This window comes from Lissotriton helveticus, chromosome 8 (genome assembly GCF_964261635.1).
Source record: "Lissotriton helveticus chromosome 8, aLisHel1.1, whole genome shotgun sequence".
NCBI classification, from domain to species: Eukaryota; Metazoa; Chordata; class Amphibia; order Caudata; family Salamandridae; genus Lissotriton; species Lissotriton helveticus.
In genome coordinates this window covers 415,510,001-415,535,083 of record NC_136069.1, presented here as the reverse complement: position 1 = coordinate 415,535,083, position 25,083 = coordinate 415,510,001, and the positions used below count along the sequence as shown (strand labels likewise).

Here is a 25,083-nt window from a genome sequence, read left to right as displayed (position 1 = left end):
TGTGGAATGTCGAAGGTCCAAGATATATGTTGCAGAGTTTTGTCCAGGGTAATCTAAAGTCCTAGGGACTGGGGTCCTATTCTTATAGCAAGTTTAGGGGTTGGACTAACTCTAGGGTCCCACCTAAGGGAGGACCTGGGGAGGGGGTGGTTACACCCCTTCCCCTTTGTCCAGTTTCACACCAGAGCTGAGGCTGAGTGCCCCAGCAACCGGTTTGAACTGGGAAATGCATGAAGCACCTTGTGTGCCCCAGGCAGTGTCTGAAAAGCATTCACTGAATGCAACCCACCCTGCCCCAATACACTAAAGCCTGTCTGGGGAGGTGCTGGCACCTCCCTGGACAGGAAACCTATTGTCCAGGCCTCCCCTGCCGGAGTTTCATCCAGCAGCAGGAGGACAGACTTGTGTCTGTGGCAGCAGAATACATTTTGTGATGCTGGGGCTCTGTTTAACTTGAACCGGGTTTACCAGTAACTACATGCCTTCTCCCTCTAGAAGGGTGGAATGCTTCCCCCGCCGCCATGACTGGCGGGGGGCTAGTATTCCAAAGTGTTTGCCACCTTACACAACATGTTGTGATAAAGCCAAACCAAAGTTAACATTAACCGCGAGGATTATAATGCACTTAAGAGTATATGGTATGGCTATATCATAGAACAGCTATAAGGAGATGGTTCTGAAAGCTGCAGAGGGGCACAGCTCATGCTGGGGCACCCTCTCACACAAAACCAAGCACTCTGCCTCCAGTATTGTCAAGGCCTGCCATAGGAGTGACTTATAGGTTAACCCGTTCCATGCTGGTGACGGAACCACGCCGTCACGAGCCATGGGTGGCGTGTACCCATGACCACGTGGTTCCGTCATGCTGCGGCTGCTCCGCCCATGCGGCACTGATTCCCCGCCTGTGCGGGCGAATTAGTGAGTGGGTGGAGTCGTGACGGAACCACGCCGTCATAAGCACAGCCCGCCCGTGGCTCGTGACGGCGTGGTTCCGTCACAAGCACCCCCACCCCCCGGCGCAGCGGCAAAATTACCGCAGCGGCCAAGGGGTTAATATGTGTCTTTATATATATATATAGATATATAGATATAGATATACTATATCTAAGTAAGGGGTGATTACACCCCCTTACCCAGGCTGCAATTGCAGACCTATGGTGTCAGTTTGGAAGGCTAACCAGGGGTGGCACAATGCATGCTGCAGCCCCTGGTAGGCCTAAGGTGCACCTATGCCCTGGGTACCTATGGTACACTATACAGGGGCTCACAAGGGTGACCCAGTAACCAATCTGGTATGTACCTAAAGTACATGGTATCAATTTAGAGAGAGAACAGCTAGGCTGTGGTCCTGATTAGCAGGGCCACAGCCATACTAAAGTCGAAAAAACAGTGAATCACAGCAAAAAGTGGGGGTAACCATAGGAAGCCGACCCTACTCTCCTACATGGCATATTAGTGTTTTAGAATTAAAAACAGCCAAATGCCCACTCATTCCAAAGGAACAACATTAGCAGGCTTACGCGATTTACAACCTAATAATGGAGCAAAACAAAATAATGTACTTAAGAGCTGTGAGTACGATTTAAAGTTAATATGAGAAATGTGTATCCAGCAACATGTGCAAGAAAGTGATAGAGCATGTCAGTGCACACCTTGACTTCTGCAAAGACATTTGTTGACATTCTAAAAATTACTTTATAGGTATCGGAAGCATCAAAATTGAGGTCTGAGGACTGTGGTGACGAGTCTTAAAAGGAAACACATTACTGCAGACTTTTTAAATTTAAAACATATGCCTTTGAATTGAAAACCAGTAGGTTCCCAAATCAATTTTAGCTAAAGGAATATCAGTCAGTATCTTCCTGCCAATGGATTAAGGTCTGTTGCTGAGGGACCGCTAGTTAAGAAAGCCAAAATTAAAAGTAGACTTTATCTATAAGTAGCACAAAACTCTGATCTCCATTTGTGAATTAAAGGATATATTTATTCTAGAACTGATTAAATGCAATCCTTTAATGTTCTCCAACCTCTCTCTTTACCAGTGATTGTATAGGCACTGCACTGGTATATCAGCATGGTTCCAGGTTCATATAAAACTGTGAGCATAAATACATTGTTGAGTAACTTCTGGCACAGAAATGTATGCTATGTTTTTGGCTTCAAAACAGTCAAGGTGGTTGCTTCATCTGATATGCTCAAAGTGTCGTGAACAGCATAGCAATTAAACGTTTTAAACAGCATTTACATTTTAATTAAATATTGAGACTGGCATCATGCCCCGTAGTAAGAATTAAATAATGTCACTCTACTACTAACACAACGGCTTCAACATTCATTATGCAGAATGCTGCACACTTAGAAAGCGGAAACAATGAAGAAAATTAAAGATATTTCTCTTTTTTGTTGCTCCTCTGGTGGTAAGGCTTATGATTCTGGTGCATTTCCAGGTCTGCCTATGTTGGTGAATCTGGGAATGTGTTAAAATCCATGGGTGAATGCGTGGGAACACCCATGCTCCACCCATAGAACGCCTGCCTGCTGCAGAGTAACGAAAGGCAGCAATTTGCACTGTCTTGCCTTACTCTAGAATTATCAAGCCGTGCAAGGTGCCCTTGATAAATCTCATTTAGGCTTTGTGTCACCCTTGTGTGGGTGCTAGGGTGACACAAAACCTTGATAAATATGTCCCTGAGTGTATGGCGCCAGTCAAAACCGATAGCCCCATTTGTATGGGACTTTTTCCTGACATTTTTGCCAGGGTAGTGGACAACACAACCTGGAGAAGAGAAGTTGTGTAACGTACAATGATGAAGCCACCCCCCTGCAGAGTGCTTAGATGGGCTATTGGGTCACCCATGTACCACACATATTCACTGGCCTTGAAGCGTAATGGCCCTAATGAAGGATTTGTGGGCCCCTGAAGGGTTGGGCCCCTTTCCCCTTTGCCACAGGGGCCCAAGTTACACCCCAGGAGGAGAGTGATTAATAATATGGCATCTTGCTTTTGAGGTGCTGTAAGAATATTCTCTTGCTAACATGTCTGGCACCAAATTTTTCTGCTGCTGAAAGGCTAAATGAATCAAAGCAGGTGTCTTTCATCTCAGGTCGCATTTTATGCCACAAGTCCTTCAAAATTCTTCTGTAGCACTGACATGTCCTTTATAAACTCTTGCAATAACAGCGCGCCTCTGTTTAACCCGTATGCTTGCAAATGCTCTGTATCTCTCTGTGTCTGGATCTGCACAGTGTCATCGTGCCTCATGCTCCTCCATTGGAGATTGCCATAGATATCTCCAGATCATGTTACCACTGTAGGGCTGTAGTTGCCTCTCCCCCATCGGCCTCGTGCCATAGATATCTTCAGTTCATGTTGTCTATGTAGTGCTGTAGTTGCTTCTCCCCCATCGGCCTCGGGGGACATATTATTTCCATGCATGTAGCTGGGGCTATAGTGTGAGGAGGTGCAGGTGGACACCAGCACTGCCTCCGACGTTACTTGTTTCACTGTTGTCGTCCACTCCTGCATTTGCTTTCTCACCAGCAAGAGGTGGTGATGGTCATCTTAGATTAATCAGTGGAGAGGGCACTATGGATCACCTTCTAAAATGTACAGCAACCAACCTATATAATTTGAAATGGAACATTCAGCTTCCCCAAGCCACAGCTTCCTAATACCTGACAATCACTATTGCTTAGGGCATTAGTGGATTCTGGTGGCCATAGCTGGAGTCCAATGCTCGGAACTTAGCATGGTTCTATCAACATCCTTTCTGCATCGATTCTTCGGCCACACAGCGGCGATGCATTGGCTTTTCAACTGCACGGCAGTGCTGCGTTGGAAAGAAGAGCGCTGAGAGTCGATTTGTGGATTTCCTTCTCAGGTTACCAGATTCTACTTACAAGAGCGTGGGAGTGGGTTTGGCACCACTTGGAAAGTCAGGGCTCTCAGCAGAGGAGCACAGGCACTGTTAGGTGAAGTCGTTGATGGCCCGGAGACTTCTTAATAGGAGGAAAGCATGCATAAGTCCTTGGAGAACCCTGGAAGCAGAATGTACAAAGCAAATTCCAGTCCTTTAATTCCCAGGACAGAAGGAGTAATCGGCAGGTCAGCACAACAAAGCAACAGGCAGAGTGGCAGTTCCACATACAGCATCCAACTCTCTTCCCGGCAGAATGTCCTTAGTCCAGAAGTGTTATGAAGTTATGGTGTCACAGCTCTAGTACTTATACCAGCAGCTGCCTTTGAAGTAGGCACACTTTAAAGAAACATCTTTGTAGTGCACAAGACCGGATCTTTCCCTGACCTGGCTCCAAACACACTACAGGGGGTGGAGACAGCTTTGTGCGAGGACAGGCACAGCCTATCAGTGACAACTCCTCCCAACACTCTAGCTCAGGAAGGCCCATCAGCCTGGCCCACTATCCCTTTGTGTGACTGTGTAGAGTGAATGCACAAACAGGCCAACTGTCATTCTTAACCAGACACAAATTTTAGAGACAGGCAGAGGCACAGATCGGATAAGCAAAAGAAAGTGGCCACTTTCCAAAAGTGGCATTTTCAAACACGCAATTTAAAAACCAACTTCACCAAAAGATGTGTTTTTAAATTGTGCGTTCAGGGACCCCAAACACCAAATCTCCATCTGCTCTCAATAAGAAATTGCACTTAAAAGATATTTCAAGGCAATCCCCATGTTAGCCTATAGAAGAGATAGTCCCTGCATTAATGAAAAATGAAATTATCAGCATTTCACTATCAGGACATGTAAAACACACTGGCATATGTCCTACCTTTTAAATACACTGCACCCTGCCCATGGCACTACCTTGGGCCTAACTTAGAGGTGCCACACATGTAGCAAAAGGGAAGGTTTGGGCCTGTCAATTGGTTGTACTGACCAGGTCGACATGGCAGTTTAGAACTGCCTACACAGACACTGCAGTGGCAAGTCTGAGACATGGTTGCAGAGCTACTTATGTGGATGGCACAATCACTGCTGCAGGCTCACTAATATTGTTTGCTTTACAGGCCCTGGGCACACCGTTTGCATTTTACTAGGGACTTACCAGTGATTAAACCAATTACACATTCATTTTATATAGGGAGCACGTGCAGTTTAGAACTGGTCAGCAGTGGTAAAGTGACCAGAGTATTAAAACCAGCAAAAACTAAATGCAGCACACAGTCAAAAACAGGAGGTCAGAGGTAAAAAAGACAGGGGGAAAACACACTAAAGATGCCAGGTCTAACAGTATCCAATGGGCAGATCGTGCCACTGGTCACCTAATGTTCATGATAGACAATAGAACATTTCCCAACATGTCACTTAGTTGCTTTGATTGTCAATTTCATACCCTATTTTCTGACCAACACATGTTTTAGGTTCTCTCATGATCTGCTTAATAAATGTAATGTCATCAAGGTCAATCACTCAAGTACTGATAAACTACAGTTCATCAGGCACTGAAAAGTAGCAAGGACATTCTTGAGCTCAAAAGGCATGGCTTTAAACTGATATAGGCCTCCTGGCATCAAGATCATGACCTTTCCCAGTGCTAATGTGATCTGCCAATGGCTACTGGGCGGATTACAGTAGTCAAGACTTAGGAAGCACTCAGCCTGTCCACCAGTTCTTTAGCTTGGGGGAGCAGGTATGCATCTGCCTTGGCCACCTCATTGAGGGCCTGATCGTCCATGTAAAAGCATAGTTATAGCAAACATTCCTTAGTAACTAACAACACTGGGCTGGTCCATGGGCTGTGAGCGTGTTAAATGACTTCCAGATCCAACATCTTAACAACCTATTTCTTGATGCATTCTTGGACCCGGCCTGACATCCGATACACCTTGCTCAAGCTATCATCTCAATCTATGTCATGCACAAAGGCTATTGACTTCTGCTTCTATTCTTGAAAGCTAAAACTCCACGTTGTCCTTCATGCTATTGGCATGATGAAGAATCTGCTCAGGTCTGAGATACTTCCTCTCAACCATAGTCGTGTAAGTACCCTGTGTTGCAAGGCATCTGTGTTCCGTTCCCAGATGTCCATAGCAACTAGGTTGAGTGCAACTAGGTTAAGTGCCTCGCATTGCCTCACCAACTGTTAATTTTGCTGTGTTTGTCTGGTACAGGATTATTCACCTGATAAAATGTTTGTAATGTCTCTCCTACTGGCGCCTATAGTCAGTCACCACTTTGGTCACAGAGGAAACTGCCTTTCCCCTCTTATTCTTTGGCTCCTGACTAGCAACTCCATTTCCTTTTTGCCTGTGTCTAGTCCTGAACCCTTGGAAATTGCCCTGGACCCTATGCCCAGTCTAGAACTAATAAGTTGAGAGTTCTATTCCCCTTTTGGCTTAGATGTATGCTGCCCCTCCCCTGTGCTACGCCTGTTAGCTAACCACTTGTCAGACAACACTGCAAGTTTCTCTGGATTCCTTTCCGTCAAGTCATCCTCTTACCATTAATTGTTTAAAGGCATGGAAATCCTTTATCTCCATGCCCTCACTCATTCATTCATTGTATTCATGCATCGCACCATGAATGCAAGTTTCAAACAAATGACTATCCACTGCTTTGTTTTCCCTGAAACTCTGAAAGTACTTTGTTGTATTTATTTATCTCCTCTCTTAGGTGGAATCTACCCCACTGCATCCACTCAGGTGCAGTATTTTATGCTGTACTGGACTGCCATGATTTTAAGGGTCACTTACTAATCCATATAGGATAGGATTAAATCGTTCTGGTCCTGATGAAATGCCAGTTGACCCTCCTTGCAACATAGACATGAAACATGTCAACCCCACCTTATTCCTCCTATTTGTAGCTATCAGGGTACATTGTGACTTGAGGATAGCACCGCTATTTTTATTTAGTCAAGGGACCATTTTCTGTTAATATCCCCTTGGTTCCCCTAGGCTATTTCACACTCACCCCTATCACCCCCCTATTCATTAAATTAAACCCTTATTTGCGCTCATCTAACGGGAGGATCAAATGATCTCCGATAAAGAGCCCCCAGGCCCGTCAGGCATTGCAGTGCCAGTTGGATGAGGAGCGCCCTCTGATGAAGCATGACACCCTACCAGGTGTGTGAGGGCATTAAGATCTGGCCACTCGGATCCCCTGTGATCCCTCCGGTTGGTCTTGTGATTCCACCAGAGTTAAGGTCGAATTTTCCCCTAGAGAGGAACTACTCCACTTGAAGTGTTTAGTAACATTATTCAAGGAGGAGCATGGTTGTAGGACCTTTTTAAAATTTCAGCTTTACATCCTTCTTTGACTATATATATTTCTTTTATTGGACAGTTGTCTGTAAGCAAAGACCCAGAGACAAGCAGATGCACTTGTGGGTGCAGCAACTCGGTCCTTCTTCCTTCTCTTTTTGCAGGACCTGTTGCACGGTCAGTGGTTCTGGGAAAGTCTCCTCTGATCAGGGCACTGCCAGTGGTTGGCTTCCGTCCTTTGGTCCACGGTGCGAGTCCCAGTCAGAGGGCAGAAGGCATAAACAGTCCATTGCCTCCTGTGTGGTTGCTGTAGTGGACACACTGTGAGGTGATGCAGTGGTTCAGAAAATCTTGATTGAATGTAGAAACAGTCTAGGAGGCTGAGATACTTTCATGAAGGCTCTAGTTAACTCTGGATACTCTTCTGTAACCGTCCGCTCTTCTGTGCCACCCTTCTTTAGGGCTTGGCAGCTGGGTTTTTCCTTCTCTGCAAGTCAGGCATACTACCAGATCACAGGGAGATCCACAACTCTTCTAGACAGCAGCTTTGGGTTTCAGCAAATCCTCAAATACTCTATGGAGCGCCCCTTTCTTGGTTTTGAAGACATTGAAACTGGAAACAAGTGGGGCAGTTTGGCTGCCACTTTTATACACACTTCCCAGATTTTTCGAATTGTATTGAATTTCACTTTTACCTCTTTAATTGTGTTACTTCATTAAGTTTCACAAACTTTGGATGAATGTACAAATATGCATATTTATGTAAACATATCAATTATCATTAACTTGCCAGTGTTGGTTTTCCTCACTCTCCCTTTGGCAGGTGAGATGAAGGTCATTGAAAATATTTCAAGAATAGTGCATGGTTTTGGTATACTCTATAGGCCGCAAGACATGTTCAGATGCTGGATAAGTAAACAACACTAAAAAAAAACATGATCGGAGGAGCTTGGCGGGCATCCGTGATGGCCGCGTGAGCACAGCGCTCCCCGGACCCCCGCCACTCCCGACATGATATCCTGAACTTATCCTGATTCCTTACAAGGGTTAATGAAGAGAAACCTGGGCTGATCCTAATATTGTTTTTGGATTTCGAATTGGACCGGGGGCACCGAAGCTGCGTCGACTCAAACTTTCGGGGCCCACCTCGATGGCGCGCCCGGGTCTTGGTGAGGCTCTGTTGCCGTGTCTGAGTTGAACAACAGCGGCAGGGGGACTCGACCCATGGGCCCCCCTCTTAACTTTCGGTTTCGATTCTGTCTCAGACTACGGCTTCCACCGGAGGTGTCTGGTCAGTGCTGAGTACAGCGGCGCGAGGCTACAGTTGCCCCTTTTGCCTGCTCCGTATCCTTCTGGGCCGGTTCACACCTCGACTTGCCCTCGCTGCTGACTTTTTTGGCTCCGGCGCCCTGTCTCCCTGCGGCCATTTTCACCAGATCGTGTGGGTCCCTCGGGGACGCGGTCTCCACTATGACGGGCAAGGGGGACCAGGAGAGGCGAAAGACCAAGACGCCCCTTCGCGGAGGCCCGGTCCAGTCTAACATCATGGACCGGTACACACAACCGAAGGTGTCCCCCGGTGCCACCTTGCCTGGCCCGAGTGCAGTGGGGCCCCCTTTGGAGGCTTCGGCGGAGCCGTCCCTGCAAGACATCATGGCATGAGAGAAACCATCGGCCAACAGTATGAAGCTCTGGCCCACAAAATCGATACTGTGGCTATCGATGTGAACCTTATTCGGGCCGACTTATCTAAAACCAATGAGAAGGTGAAGTCATTGGACCACAAGTCATCTAGCCTCACGGCCGACGTCTCGGACTTGCAGACGGAGATCGGCAACCTCAGAAAGGTAAACGATTTCATGACTCAGCGCCTGGAGGATTTTGAAAACAGGGCACGGCGTTGTAACGTGCGTGTGATCGGTGTTCCGGAAAATCCTGATCCGCATTCTGTTGATCTCCTGGTTGAGGACTTGATACAAAACTACCTTTCTCCATCCGGATTGAGCAAATTCTTTGCGGTGGAACGTGCCCATCGTGTTCCGGGTGGCCAGGGTAAGCCGGGCGCCCCGCCGAGGCCCATTGTCGCTAAACTTTTTCATTATAGGGACCGAGACGCTATCCTGCAGGCCTCAAGAGTTAAGGGCCCGGTGGCTTTCGAAAATGCCACGGTGAACTTTTACCCGGATTTCTCACAGCTTGTGCAGAGACAGCGAATGGGTTTCCGTGGAGTTAAGAAGCGTCTTCGGGACCTGGGTCTGAGATACGCCATGCTTTTTCCTACCAGGCTACGAGTGGAGTACAATGAACGGACCCTTTTCTTTGACCGACCTGATTCGGTAAATGACTGGCTGGACTCTCTGCCGGACAGGCCTAATTTGACTGATCCCACCGAGTACCCGGGTGGTGCCGAGGGTGGCGTGGAGAGCTGAACTTGATATCTGGGCCTCTGATTCCGTATTATGTTCTCCCTTCCTGGGTTCTGTACTTGAGCGCTTCTTTTTCTATGTATTCTCCTCTACCTTTCTTCTGTCGGGGTGGCGGGTGGGACAGAGCCTTTTCCTCCTCCGGGGTCTTTTTGTAGAACGGCGTTTTTTGGGCGACAGGCACACTGCATGTTGGGGTGGCTTCTTTGTCTACTGCAGGGGTGCAGGGTGGGGGGTGTTTCCTTGGGTGTTGGGGGGTGGGTTGTTTGGGGGTTTGTAGTTTGTGTTTTGTTTTTTCAAGGCGGTTCTAATTTGATGAAGGTATTTTCAGTGTCATGCTCATTGGGGGAAGGTTCCTGCATTACTTCGTGGGATGGGGGGTAGCGGTTTGAGGTTTATTTCATGGAATGTCAATGGTCTAGGGGATCGTATAAAGCGGGGGGTGGTGTTGCGATGCCTGCGACGTTTGTCTCCCGATATTGTCTTTCTGCAGGAGACGCACCTAGTGGGCAATACCTGTCACGCGATGAATAGGTGGGGCTATCGTCTTGTTGCGCACTCAGGGTTTACAACGGGTTCCAGGGGGGTGGGCATCCTAGTCCGGGCTTCCCTTCCCTTTGCGATAGATGATGTAATCCTTGATGATCGGGGACGCTATGCCGTCCTCGTGGGTCGATATGAGGGCAAACCCCTTTCCCTGTTTACCGTCTATGTGCCCCCCGGCTTGCAGACCGCTACCTTTTTTGATTTGGGCTGAGTTCTGTTGGGCCTCCCTGATGGTGCTCTCTTTCTGGCTGGTGACTTTAATTCTGTTCTCTCTGGTCTCAGTGATCGTTACCCCCCTAGGGATACTCCTTCGACCCAACTATGGATGGGTGGCTTTTTGGATACTTTTGGTTTGGTTGACTGCTGGAGACTTATGCACCCCACTCAACTTCAATATACTTTCCACTCTGGGGCTCATGGGAGCTTGTCTAGACTAGATTACTTCCTCATGCCAGCTGAACAGTCATCGGCTGTCCGCGAGATTAGGCACCTCCCCCGGGGCATCTCAGATCATTCTCCGCTCTGGCTCTGGTTTGATGTGGGGGTGGAGGCGGCGGGCCGGGTGGCTCCTATCAACCCTTGGTACCTGACCTCCCCTGAGACCCGTGGTCAATTGATTACGTCCTTGGACAACTACTTTCTGGAGAACGAGGGGTCTGTCTCTTCTGCGGTGTCCCTATGGGAGGCTTTTAAGACTGTGATTCGTGGGCAGGCCCTGTCTCTCATTGCTGAAACCAAAAAGACAAGGAATCGGGAGGTGGTGGAGCTTGAGATGGAAATACTTGAGATGGAGGCTGACCTGGAATCGAGTGTCACTCGTGACAAACTCCATGCCCTGGGTCTGAAGCAATTAGCCTATAAGTCTCTGGTCACGGATGCGGCCAAAATGATGTTTAGAGAGCAACAGGGTCGTCTGTATGATGTTGGAGACAAAGCGGGGAAATTGCTTGCCTGGTTGGACAAGAGGGAGAGGGCGAATCGAGTGGTGCCTGTGATTCAGACTTTGAATGGTGTGAAAGTGACGGACCCGGTTGAAATAGTGGAATGTTTTGCGGACTATTTCCGTGCAGTTTACTCCCCAGTGTCGGAAAGGGATGAAGACGACTCTCGCCTCATGCTGCGCGACATAGCTTTGCCCTGCCTTTCCGATTTGGAGCGATCCTTTATGGAGGCCCCGTTCTCTACGGACGAAATCGCGACTGCTATTCGCTCTCTCCGTTCGGGCAAGGCTTTGGGCCCGAACGGTTTGCCAATCGAGTTATACAAACTGCGTCCTGATAAGATTGCGCCCTATCTTCGGACAATGTTTTCGGAGTCCCGGGAGCGGGGTGTTCTCCCCTATGACCAGCGCCTGGCTACGATTGTGGTAATTCCTAAAGATGGTAAGCCCCGGGATCTTTGTTCGTCTTATAGACCCATCTCCCTGTTAAATGTCGAGCCTAAGGTTCTTGCCAAACTCTTGGCTACCCGCCTCCTCACGGTTGTTAGTGACCTGATTCATCCGGACCAATCCGGATTTATCCCACACCGTAACACGGCCCTTAATCTACGTCGCCTTCATGGAGCCATCGCGAGGGCGGGGCTTCTGACGGAGCCGGCCATTTTGGCCTCGTTGGACGCCACAATGGCCTTCGACACGATAGAGTGGCCCTATCTTTGGGCGGCTCTGGAGAAGTTTGGTTTTGGCCCGGGGTTCATCGGATGGGTGAAGCTACTGTATACCGATCCCCTGGTACAGGTCGTGGTTAATGGTCGAGTGTCGGCTCCCTTTCCCCTTGGTAGGGGGACCAGACAGGGGTGCCCCTTGTCTCCACTACTTTTTGCTCTCGCATTGGAGCCGCTGGCTGCGTGGATCCGCTGGGAGCCTTCCCTCAAGGGTATATGTTGGTCCCCAGATTTTGAGGACCGTGTTTCGCTCTACGCGGACGACATTCTTCTTTATCTTACTTCCCCGCGTAAATCTTTGAATGTCCTATTTGACGTTCTCGCCTCGTTTGGTAAGAATTCTGGTTTGACTATAAACTGGGCTAAATCCTGTGTCTATGCTATTTCGGGTGACCTACCCCCATTGCCGAATAGATTTCCTATCCAGGTAGTTCAGTCCGGTTTTAAATATTTGGTTTTTTTTATTACATTGGATTCGTCGCTCCGGTTCGAACGTAATCTCCTTCCCCCGCTTCATAGATTGCGGCTGGACGTGGCTCGCTGGCGTAAATTACCCTTGTCGCCGCTGGGCAGGGCTGCCCTTTTCAAGATGATGTCCTTATCGCGATTCCTTTACGCACTCCAGAATTCCTATGATGATATCCCCGCTACTTACTTCCGAGAGGTCGAGAGTCTACAGAGGCAACTGATTTGGGACGGGCGCCCACGTATCGCACTTGCGAAGCTCACCATCCCTTGGTATGACGGGGGCATAGCGCTTCCTGATATCAGGAGATATTATTGGGCTACGCAGCTGTCTGCCATTAACCACTCGATGTACTCCCCGGGTCCGGATCCGGCCTTTGCAATGGACAGACTCCAACTGCCGGGTGGTAACTTTAATAGAGTGCTTTACTCGAGGTCGGCTGGGCTCCGCCTTACGGGACCAACTAGGATTGCTGTTAGTGTGTGGCGCGCTGCGAATGTGAGCCTGGGGTGGGATGACCGAGTGACGCTGGCTACTCCGCTTTTTGCATCTGAGCGTCTGGGATGTCTTTAGACTACGAAAGGGTTTGACCGTTGGGACATGATTGGAATTTGTAGAGTGGGTGACGTGTGTGCGAATGGGGCGGTGAAGTCCTTCGAGGCCCTTCGAAATGATTATGACTTGAGTGATAGGGAATTTTTTAGATATTTACAGGTTCGTCATGCCCTCACCTCGGTTCTGGCTTCCGGTGCCGCCGTCCCTGAGTCCTCCCCCCTCGAAGATCGTATACTGGATGGCTATCTCCCTGATAGCACTATCTCCTTGATTTATAAGAAGCTGCTTCACAATCGCGCTGACTTGCTCGTTCGACTTAGAGAAGCGTGGGTCGGCGACGGGCTGGAATTAGATGATGAGGATTGGCAATCGGCGTTATCTTCTCCGAAAGAGGTTGCCATTCCTGCCCGTCTCCGTCTGGTTCAGCTCAAGATCCTCCACCGGGTGTATGTTACTGGTCCTCGTTTGGTTGCGATGGGTTTTCCCCGGATGGCCTATGCAAGCGTGGGTGTGGGCTGAGTTCTACGTTCCTTCACATTATTTGGGAGTGTCCGAGGGTGGCTGCCTATTGGACTGCGGTGCTCGCGGTGATGGCTGACGTGACTGGAGTTGCGCTGGTGCCGGAGGCCCGGAGATGCTTGTTGAACGTGTGGAAACCTACCGACTGTTCGGTGGCCCAGACCAGATGGGCGACCCTGGGGTATATGGTTGCGAAGCGAGACATAGCGCAACTTTGGGGCTCCCACAGGCCCCCCACTGTTTTCGTGTGGGAAGAAAACATGGACTGGTCTATGTTCCGCGAAAAAACCGTCTACACGGCTAGAGGCAGACCTAGGGCATGGACGAAGATCTGGTGTCAGTGGAACGCCTACCGCGGAGACATTTGTGCTCCTCCCTTGGTGGAGGCCTCTGATGTTCTCTTATCACCCTAGGTTGATGTTCCTGAAATTTCTGTACTGTCCTTTGGCTTGATTGACCTCCCCGCTGTCCCCCTGCCTTAACTCGTCCTACTGATTGTGACTTCGTGTTCCTGATTAGTGGGTTTCCCACCCCTCCAGGGCTGACTCTATGTGTATTATTCCTCCGCCTTGGTGTTTATGTTTGTCGTTTTGGTGTGTTTTAAAAAAAGAAAATTAGCTTCTCGTGTTCCATATTGTGGGCGACATTTTGTGTCCAGTTTGTGCCTGACCGCCGGAGTGGCGACTACTGTTTTGTCTCATATAATGCTCCGATCTTAGCGGCCGGCCCGTGCGGTTGTGGGCCCATCTCTGTACACATGATTTTGTTGCTCAATAAAAGTTTTTAACCCAAAAAAAAAAACAAACCCATGATCATTCTGCTATGCGATTATACAACTGCAGAGCGATTAGAAACAAACCATTGCAATAGAAAGCCTCTTTGAGAAAAAGTGAGGCACTTCTGTTTGTCGAATAAAAGAGAATCCCTGGAAAAAGAAGATGAAAATTCTTGTATGTGGTAATTTTGTGACAAAATTAAGCTGGCAGAAGACATATGGATAAACTCAGTTCCAACATAGTTTTGAACAGGTTCAATCAGAGAGAGAAACAATAGGAAGTATGTTCTTAGTTAGTGCACTAAAAGCCAACGTAATCGTGTGCATGCATGAACATGCTGAAAGTGCTAGGAATGAGTAGACATTGGACAGACACAAGGGAGTCAAAGGTTCATTAATGTGAGAGCTTGAAGTCATGATGCGAAAAAAGTGATCTAGGCTAAATGATTTAGCTTAGTAGAATTTAGGGAAAATAGGGCACAAATGTGCAGGCGGGTAAACAGCAACTGATACATAGTAGGCATATGAGGAGGCAGCTTCCTCTCTCCTAGGACTCAAATATTAAAATAAATTGACAACCAAAGTTCAGTTTAGGTGCACAAAAAATAATATCTAAAAACAAAATTCCATTCCAGATTCAAATAATTGGAAATGGCAACATTATAAGGTATCTGCCAATACAGACATTTAACAAGTATGGTGATATTTCCACTTCCACAAAATAAGTAACATTGGCAAATTTAGTGAGATTCTCCACAAGGAATAATATTTTTACTATGAAAAAACAAAAAAGTTAAATGTGCCAATGTATATACGTGTTTCATCTCTGCGTGGTTACTATTCCTCCTACAGAAATACTTACAACAACGGATTACTTAAAGGCATCTAAAACTCCCATACATGGTTCTGATTACTCCTGCAAATCTTTGGGACTGCTAACAAATGCCATAAATTGGTCACAAATGTAGGAATTATCTAATGAGAGCAAATTTCCCACTTTTATCCCTGGTCCTTCGTGAGTCAGCCTCTTTCTGCGGGTAGGGCTGTTTACTGGTAGCTTAGAAGCAAAAATAATTACTGCTACATTTGCCAAGGGGTCTGTTATCCCCAATATTGTACCAAATATTTGATCACGAGGACAGCATGACTAAAAAGATGTTTCTATTGAGTGAGTGTAATGATTTTTGCAATGCAATGGGTTTATTGGATATTTTTAAAGTTGCAGTGATATTACTGCAACCTAGTTTTTTGATGAAAGTATAATTAAAACCTTGATGTATATATTTATTGATTATAGGGCGGCAAAGATCAAGGTAATGTCAGTCCTGTACACTTGAACTGAATAGAACAAGTATCAGGAATATCACTTTCTGATAGTCTGTGGGATCTATTTTATTCTTTTAAGCATTACTTTCTCGTGGTACTGCATGATTGTAAAATTAATCACCATCATGTTACAGCACAAAATGTTTTTTCTTTAAACCTCTGCATGAAAAAAAGTATTGCATATGTTACAATTATTTATGTTGCCCAAGAAAAGTTAACACATTCACTGCAAACTCCTCCCTCCTCTATATATGTAGCTCTGTCTGAATGCTTCGAAAGTGTTGACTGGTTGAACACATTTTTATGATGCTGGGTACCTGTTAAACCACCAGCCACATTTGTTCTCTTGTGCACAGTTGCCTGTGCCATATCTGTCGTTATCCTTGTCTGGAGTGCAGAACTGCATCCCATTGAGCGATGCGGACCATTGTTCTTCAACGTTACTCCCGCCGGATAGTGCATCACCTGCATTCCCAGAGTATATACTGACCAGGAGTCTGTAATTATCCTACAAAAACAAAAGAATCATAATGAGGGATGGGGAGGAAATCTATTTCTTGACGAGAAAATACAGAGGCAGTATGCAATTCTCCAAACGACAGTCACAGCAATGCATATCTCGGAGTGAAAGAATAAATATAGGCAATTTTAATAAAGAGAGCGCAATATGGGATAGTATAACCCCAACTGCACCTAATATTCGAGATGAAGTAACTCCACTCTACCATTTAAGGACATTACTGAGAAGTTCTTTTTGAAGGACAAATAATGCTAGGCCTCTTGCAGTGTCCTTTTATGTAAATTAGGAGCTATTTAATCACATAATACAAGGTAAGTAGGTCGATTGTCTTTTGTAGCTCCTCAGTTGGGTCTTTTTTTAGGCATTTGTAATTCCGTGTATCCCCCAGGAGTCTGCGGCATTCTAAGTAGTAGTCAGTCTTGTCCATTATAACAATTCCGCCCCCTTTGTCCGCTGGCTTTATGATGAGTGTGGGGTCATTTTGTAGGCACTTGATGACCTCTCGGTCCTGGTGGGAGAGGTTGTTTTCTTGGATCTTAATATCAAAGCAGAACATAATGGCCTGACAACCACCACATATTACAAACCTACAGCGAGGAACTCATTTGACAGTTTCCACCCCAGACCCCTTAGGGAAAACCTTCCCTTTGGCCAATTTTTGCATATCCGACGCAATTGCAGTGACATCAAAGACTACAAACTACAGTCAAAGGCCCTGGCCCACAAACTGGAGGACCGAGGCTACCCCACCAGAATCATCTCCAAAACCTGCAAGAAGGCGCGGAACCAAAATAGAGAGGCACTTTTGGAAACTATCAACAAACCACCAGAAACACCAGTCGTCACATGTGTCACAACCTATAACACCGCCTCAAATCAAGTGTCCAACATAATCCGCAGAAACTGGAAGATCATAAACTCGGGAATCAGAAACTGGGAAACCCCACGTTTCGCGTACAAAAGAGCAAAGAACTTAAAGGACCAATTGGTGTCTACCAGACCAAGGGCGAACCCCCGCCCCACAGAAAACACGATCTTGAACGCTTGGGGCCTTCCGAAACTCACGGGTCACCAACCGTGCAACAATTGCAGCGTTTGCCACCTGACATCTCCTTCTAAAACGCTTTCCCTGGAAAACGGCAAAACCTGGACACAGCGCCAATTCACCAATTGTAACTCATCCAACTTAGTGTACCTCATAACGTACAGGTGCGGCCTCAGGTACATTGGCATGACAACCCGAAAAGTCAAGACAAGAATGACTGAACATAGGAGTACCATCCGTTGCGGAAAAAACATAAGTAAACTCACGGAACACTTCCTTACCCATAACCACACCCCGAATGACTTCACCTGGACAGTCATCAAACAATTTGATGTGACACACTTCAACGAAAAGGCCCTCCTCGTGAAGGAACAGCGCTGGATATACCGCCTGTCCATGCATATAGATGGGCTGAACGATTCCATCCCATGGAACTCATTGACAATCTGAGCCCTTTTTACCTCTTTTTAACACACGTCTGTGAGTGGCCCCAACCATTATATCTGAAATCCGTTCTTGCCCCCAGGTTGACCACACTCACCGTGTAATCATGTAAGATTTAACATACACTATTGAACTGCAGGTCATCTTTCCATGCGCTCCACTGCGCTGGTAGGATGAGCCATCCCTGCCTACCTCGTTACTCTATTAACAAGAGCTCTGTTTTTCCTCCGTTTATTCCCCCTTTATCCCTGTATCCTAGTCTGCAACACTCTTACAGTTAGCATATAACGCACACTGCTACCCTAACTGTATTCAAATAGACCACACATCGCGGTTCTATTTTCCCATTATTGAATTTCCCGTAATCCCGCGATGCAACACGCATGCGCACCATCGCGGCACTACTCTCGTAGTACCGAAGCCCACAGCACATGCGTGCATACACTGATCCCGTATACATGCGCAGGGTACCAGATGACTCAGCGCTACGAGCGCGACCACACCTTCTTCCATTTTTACTCTAGCTCCAGGTGCTGCGAATCATACAGGCTACTTAAACCCGACCAGCGGGCCCATTCACTTATCCGGGACACCGCAGCAGGACGACAGGTCCATGGAGCACGCAGATCGGCAATTCCGTGAGTAAAACGCTGTTCTACCGCTACGTTCTAGGTAAGCAGCAGCTTTTTCCTCCCTACAGGTCTGGCGCTAACCTCTGCCTTTCTCAACAAAATCTAGGGTCTTTTTTCCCTGCCAGGTGACCCAAGGAAGCTTAAACAACAAACAGCAAGTGTGAGGAAAATGTATAATACTTACCTGAACCTCACCCTGCACTTAACCCGTTGTTTAGCCCACCACCCACAAACCTAAACACCACACCAGCCATGCAAATAGCATGCCCACGTTTCTCTGCCGGTTCTAGGTCGATCACACACCTTAGCAGCCGGCAATACGTTGTGTTCCTAAACTTATCATGCTAACTGACTCTACTCTGTACGTCTGTCTGTGTCATTTATGTTATGTGTACAGTAAAGCAGAGGGAATCCCCCTCTAACACGTAACGCACCTTAGCGAGTGCGACACATTTTTAATAACATCACAATCACTTAAAATAAAATATTTATTTGCACCTTCACATACTCATTGGTACTGAGGAAAGCCAGTTGTAAATAAAAGGCCTGGCTGAAACATGTAGACCACACAGGACGAAGGAGGTCATAATTTACTCCAACGCGTCCGTTTGCCTTTTTAGTTGCTAACAGGGGCCCAGTGATTAAAGTCTATCCATTTACCCTCGGGTACTGGGACCCGCTGTATAGCTTTTAATCATCACCTTCACACTCACTAACACTGCACACTCAGCAAGTATACCAGCTCCTCAGTAATCTGGAGTCGAAGCACACATTCGGTGTCACTGTGGTGGGCACGATGATGAAGCATGCCCCCAACTAGGTTGGTGGGTGAGGGCTTCATGACCAAACCAAATGGTTTGCTCACATACGTACCCATTGAGTCTCCTTTCACAACCTAGCTAGTCCTTCTTGATAATCTGCATTCCCAGGTCTACCACTAATAGTAAATCTGGGAATGCACCAAAATCCATTGGTGTTTGCTTTGGAACACCCACACTCCACCCTTGGAATGCCTCTCTGCTGCAGAGTTACACAAGGCAGCAATTTGCGCTGCCTTGAGTTACTCAAGATTTATCAAACCATGCAGGGTGGCCATGCGTGGCTTGGAAAATCTCACATAGGTTTCGCATTTCCCTTGCGCCCCTTGTGTGGTGCTTGGGCGATGCAAAACTTTGCCTGAATGTAATGCAAACATGACGCTTTTGCATGAGCTCTACCAATGGCATTATCAGCACATGGCTCTTTGCAAATGTGGCACTCGTAATTTTTCTCCTCTGCACAATGCAGCATTGCAGATTTTCACACAGCACAACACTATTTTTAGTTAATCTAGGTCTATAAGTCTAGCACTTTTGAACAGGGCTGCTCCTAAAATATACTTTTTCAACCCTGTATTATATTTATTCATTTATTTTTTTTTGTAAACTTTGTTTATTGGAGTTTTCGTAACAAGTAAGAACAAGACAGTACATTCAGTGCGACATTACAGCGGCTAGGGTCTGTGGTCCATAGATCAAAAACAAAGTGGAGTCAGGAATCATAGTACAGTTAATCACATCTAGACGGCCAGAGCAGCAACAAAGCGACAACAAGTGGAATGTATACCATGAGCAGGATCAGTACAGTGGCAGTAAAGCATAGTGAATAATCACGAGGGCAATATACAGTGCATCAATGGGTCAATAACAATACGGGATTATACATGAGCAAGAGCAGTAGGTCAATAAGTAGGCGGCAGGACTACATCGCAACATACACACTCAAAAGGCATTACAATAGGCTCATCGGCATAGGCAATGCAGAATGATTGGGTGACTGAGGTACATTACGCCAGGCTATCAACACCATCTCCAGTGGGGTCCTTTGTTAGCTCTTCATCACGAGCGGTCTGGGCTTGAAGATAGGTTACCAGGGGCTGCCAGATGTCTCGAGGCCTACTGGACACGGGGAGTAGGTCAGCGAATGTCGCGTGTTGATCCTGACTGTATGTCATATCAGCAAGCCACTCTTTGAACTTGGGAGCCCTGCCACGCCCCCATCTGCATGCCACGCGCCTCTTTGCCAGAAGGAGCGCAATGTCCACAAATTTTCTGCAATGTGAGGGAATGTGTGGTGTGTGTCCCAACAGCATGATCAGGGGTTCAGGTTGTATAGGCGACCCAATCATGGATACTAGAGCAGCATGTACTTGTTGCCAATAGTTCTGTAAGGGGGGGCATTCCCAAGCAAGGTGCAAGAAATCAGCATGTTCTGCGCGGCAACGGTCGCAGCGGTCCGTGTCAGCTAAGCGGAACTTATATTTCTTCAGGGGGGTATAGTACAGGCGCTGTAAATATTTGTAATGAATTATCTTGAGCCTACTGCTCGCCGATATACGAGCCGTAAGAGTACAGCAGTATATCCATTGGTCTTCAGTAATGTCAATAGCTAGTTCTGCAGCCCAGCGTGTCCTCGCTGAGGTCGCCGGCGGCGGGCAATCCGCTCGTATATGACGGTACATTCCCGAGACCAAATGCGAGCCATCACTCGAGGTCAGCAGGAAGTGAAGTGGAGGCGAAATGGCAGGTTCTGCAGGGTAGTCTGGGAGTATGGCACGCATGCCCTGGCGGAGCCGTAGGTAGTAAAATACCTCGAGAGGGGTACGGGCATGCTCTCTGAAGAATGCATCAATAGATTTAAAATGACCCGCGGTGAACATGTCACCCCAGCACGTGATCTGCAGGGCCGTACAAAGGCGCTGGAAGCCTTTCTCCTGCAGGAGTGCAAGCTCGGGATGATATGTCAATGGCAGTAGGGGAGAGTATAATAGTTCGCAGTGCAGCCTTTTAGTCAGCCGTCGCCACGCATCAACAGTACACGTGACCGACGTAGGAGGCGTCGTTATGGCCGAGGGCCGACTGTGCAATAGACCCTGCAGAGGCAAGGGGCTGGCAATCCAGTCCTCCACCGCCAGCTGGGGCATAAAGGGAGTAGGGCAAAGCCAATGGTACGCATAGTGTGCCTGCGCACAAAGATAATAGGCTTCGAAATCCGGAAGGTCAAACCCCCCTTTATCGTACGGTAGGATCAACGTTGTCCATTTAAGGCGCGGGCCTTTGCCTCCCCAAAAAAGGCGACACAGTTCTGATCTCAATGTCTTAAAGAAATAGGCTCCCGGATGAAAGGGGATGTTGAGAAAAAGATAGAGAAAGCGTGGGAGCACCACCATTTTGATTAGGGAAGCTCTACCTGCCATGGAAATGGGTAGGGTGATCCAGCGGTCAACCAGGGCGGTGAGTTTCATCACTGCCACTCCATAATTTGAGCGAAGAATCTCATCCTTATCGCGTGAGATCTGTATGCCCAGGTACTTAAGGTCAGACCCGCTTCGCTCCAGGGGGTAATCCAGGGGAAAGTCAGGTACAGCAGCCGTAAGCGGAAAAAATTGGGATTTCTTCCAGTTTATCCGCACCCCCGACAATCTGCCAAAGACCACAAATTCTCTGAGTAGAGGGTTCAGATTGTGCTCTGGGTCTTTAACAAACAGAGTCATGTCATCTGCATATAAGGAGACATCAATTTGACGCTGGAGGCAGCGAATCGCTCCCTCACCGTGGAGCTGGCGGAGCCGGCATGCAAGGGGTTCAATAGCAATCGCAAACAATAGGGGAGATAGTGGGCACCCTTGCCGTGTACCCCTGGAAATATCGAGCGGCGTGGAGAGATGACCGTTGATCAGAACTCTCGCAGTAGGCTGAGTATATAACAGACGAACCCAGGAGATAAAGATGGTGGGGAATCCCATGCGGGATAGGATGGTAAACAGATAAGGCCACTCAACAGAGTCGAACGCCTTTGAGGCGTCCAGGAAGATCGCTGCGACCGGTAGGTCAGGGTGGATCGTATGAAGTAAGGAGAAAAGAGTACGAAGATTATGTGAAGTGGAGCGGCCTGGGACAATACCAGACTGGTCGGGTAGTACTATCCGGGTCATAAGGAGTGATAACCTAGTGGCTAGGACTTTGGCCAAGATTTTAACATCGCAATTTAAAAGTGACAAGGGGCGATACGAGTCACAGGACGAGGGAGATTTGCCGGGTTTCAACAAGGAGGTAATGACGACCTCGCGCATGGAGCACGGGAGGACGCCGTCCTCGTAGGATTCAGTGAACACCTCTCGGAGGACCGGGGCCATGACATCGACATACGTTTTGTAAAATTCAGCGGGAAGACCGTCCAGTCCGGGCGCCTTCCCACTACGTAGCGACATGATGGCATCCCTTATCTCCTCCAGTTCGAAAGGAGCGGCAAGGAACTGCCTGTCAACATCGCTTAACCAGCATAGGGCTATGTCACTTAGAAAATCGTCGTATCGGACTTCAGGAGTGGTGATTGTGGTATAAAGTGTGCGATAATGGGAAACAAAGGCATCTAGCAGTTCTTCGGAATCCCTGACAGTGTGACCTCGGCTATCGACTACTTCGATGACAGTATTATCTATTCGTGGCGGGTTTGTCAACATAGCCAATGCCTTGCCGGGCCTATCACCCTCACAGTATTTCCTCGCCCTATTATATTTATTCATTGCATAGTGTGGTCACCAGTCTTACTGGAAGGTGTTAATGGCAAGCAAAGGAGGGGATCAACCTCTTTAGAGGGATGCCATTATAACATGGGTATTTTTTTGTAACATGCCTGGTCTCAATCACATTTACACCAACATATTTTGACATTCATTGGTGCATTTCTCTTTAAACAGAGCTGTTGTTTTACTAAGCAAAATATGGTTGTTTTTTATGTGCTGTCTGCTCTTTGAGTATGGTACCAGAATATCATAGCCAGATATGGTCTGACACCTCAGTATTGCTTGCAAAAATATTGCCCCATTGGTATGAATAAATAATAGAAAATCTACACCTAATGGCACCATAATCTTTTGGAAACGATGTTAGGACACGTTTATGTCAGCGATATTTGCGACTATGATATTCTGACATACAACCGATTATTGATAGTAAAGTATTGATATAAACCTTAATTTCAATGGGATAGCAGCTTTCTTTTTTTTTACTCCGTGAACCAGTACAAATGCATTTCAAACCAGATGCCTATAGAAAAGTGAGTAGAAGTTTCAAAGGGTGCCGCCTTACAGAAATGTGACAGGGATGTGTGTGAACAAGAGCACCTGTCCATCATCTGAGCCCTGGGGAGGCTTAGCAGAACATGGCAGGCAGGCATGTCATCACCTGGCCAGGCACTAGAGACTACAGCTTCTCCAACTGTTTTCTTTCAGGAAGAAAAACCTGAAGCTAGTAAGGTACAGAACCACCATACCGGAATTACAATCACTACCTAGGAGGTAAGGAGAAAAAATGAAGTGTCAGTCAGGGGCAGAGAGTCAAAGTATTCATCACCCATTGGAAAAATATTAATTTTGTCTCAAAACGGAGTTGCCTTAAGAGTCCAGCAATTGTATTACATAGCTTGTACTCTTTTTTTTTCCTTATTTCACTATAAACACATCGTTAAATGGTGTCAATCCTAATATACTTTTCTCCAATACAGAAATAGAGTGGGAGAAGTTCTCTATTAATTTTCAATACATCAATATCCACACCCCATTGGGTTCTGTAAGCCCGGCCAAATTATACAACACACCACCTCTGTCAAGTACCACCAAGAAGGTACTTGAAGGAAGTGGTGCGTCTTATAATTCGGTCTGGACTTACTGAACCCAATGGGGTGTTTATTTTAAACTACATTCTTTTATTTAATTGATGTAGTGAAGCTTAATAAAGACAACTGTTTTTGATACTTCCCACAATGCCCCCCATGGTATTTTGGTATTGGAGAAGAGTATGTTGGGATTGACACCATTAAACTATGTGTTTATCGTGAAAGGGTGAAAAGAGGAAAGAAAAAAGAGAACAAGCTCTATAATAAAAATTTTTGACCTATGAGGCACTTCCTTTTGTGTTTTGTCCTGCTTAAATGCATCTGTGGTTTTATAGCAGTTTAACCATTAGGGTGGTGAGTGCCTACTAATATAACCATACAAGACTAGCACTTGTGTGGCCATCCATAGCCATAAATATTCTTGCTCTGGGATTATTTGTACTTTTATTTAACACCTTCTATGTTCATGACAAACTGAGCTCGTCATGAGGCACGGTGCTTGTGTGCTCATTACGAGCTGAGCTCGTCATGAGCCATGGAACGCTCACACGCGGGGATAATTCCCCTGCTGTGCTGAATGTTCCACGGAAACGGGTGTGGTCATGACGAGCTCAGCTCGTCATGAGCACACGAGCACTGTGCCTCATGATGAGCTGAGCTCGTCCTGAGCAAGGGGGCACTGTGCGCTCCCCCCGCCCCCCAGCACAGCGGGGGAATTACCCCCGCTGCGAAGGGGTTAAGAGATAAACACCTCAGGGCTTCAGTTCTGAACCTCAATGACACAAGGGCCATAAAATCTGAGTGGATCACTGCTCTTTATCAGGCTCTGCTATCTATAGCCTGATAATAATATAAAATAACCATAGCCTTTCCTTAACTTTAAAAGGAAAACACATCACTTATTTATTGCAGAACTTAAGTTAAAAATTAACTCAAGGCTGGAAACTACTCTGAAAGCTTCTGTGAGCTACTAGTAGCATGCAATCAACTGGTTGGATACACCTGGGCTAGATGTACTTCCTTTGGAAGAGCATCCCATGTCCTGCAGTTAAAGTATGTGTAGTACAGTCTCAGTAATTTAGTCATGGTATGTTATTGTCCAGACAGAGCGAAACTGGATTTTGTTCCTGGAAAAATAGGGCATGCCAACTATATGTGAAACAAGTGTTGGATGCGTGCTATGTCTTGAGAGGCGAAAAGGATATGAATGTGGCACATTGCAGGGTTTAGGGACAAACAGATGATGTTAATGAAGTGTATCCGAATAATATATATGCGCAATTA

The 25,083-nt window shown here is 46.9% G+C and overlaps 1 protein-coding gene across 1 annotated transcript in view; it reads right to left on the bottom strand.

Annotated features, from left to right (window-relative positions):
- LOC144771663 (fibrinogen-like protein 1) overlaps positions 1-25,083 on the bottom strand; it is a 186,908-nt gene that overhangs the window by 29,326 nt on the left and 132,499 nt on the right. Inside the window, exon 7 of the mRNA XM_078656014.1 lies at positions 15,821-16,011. Within this exon, the coding sequence (XP_078512140.1) occupies positions 15,821-16,011 (191 nt within the window). The remainder of the gene's footprint in view (positions 1-15,820; positions 16,012-25,083) is intronic.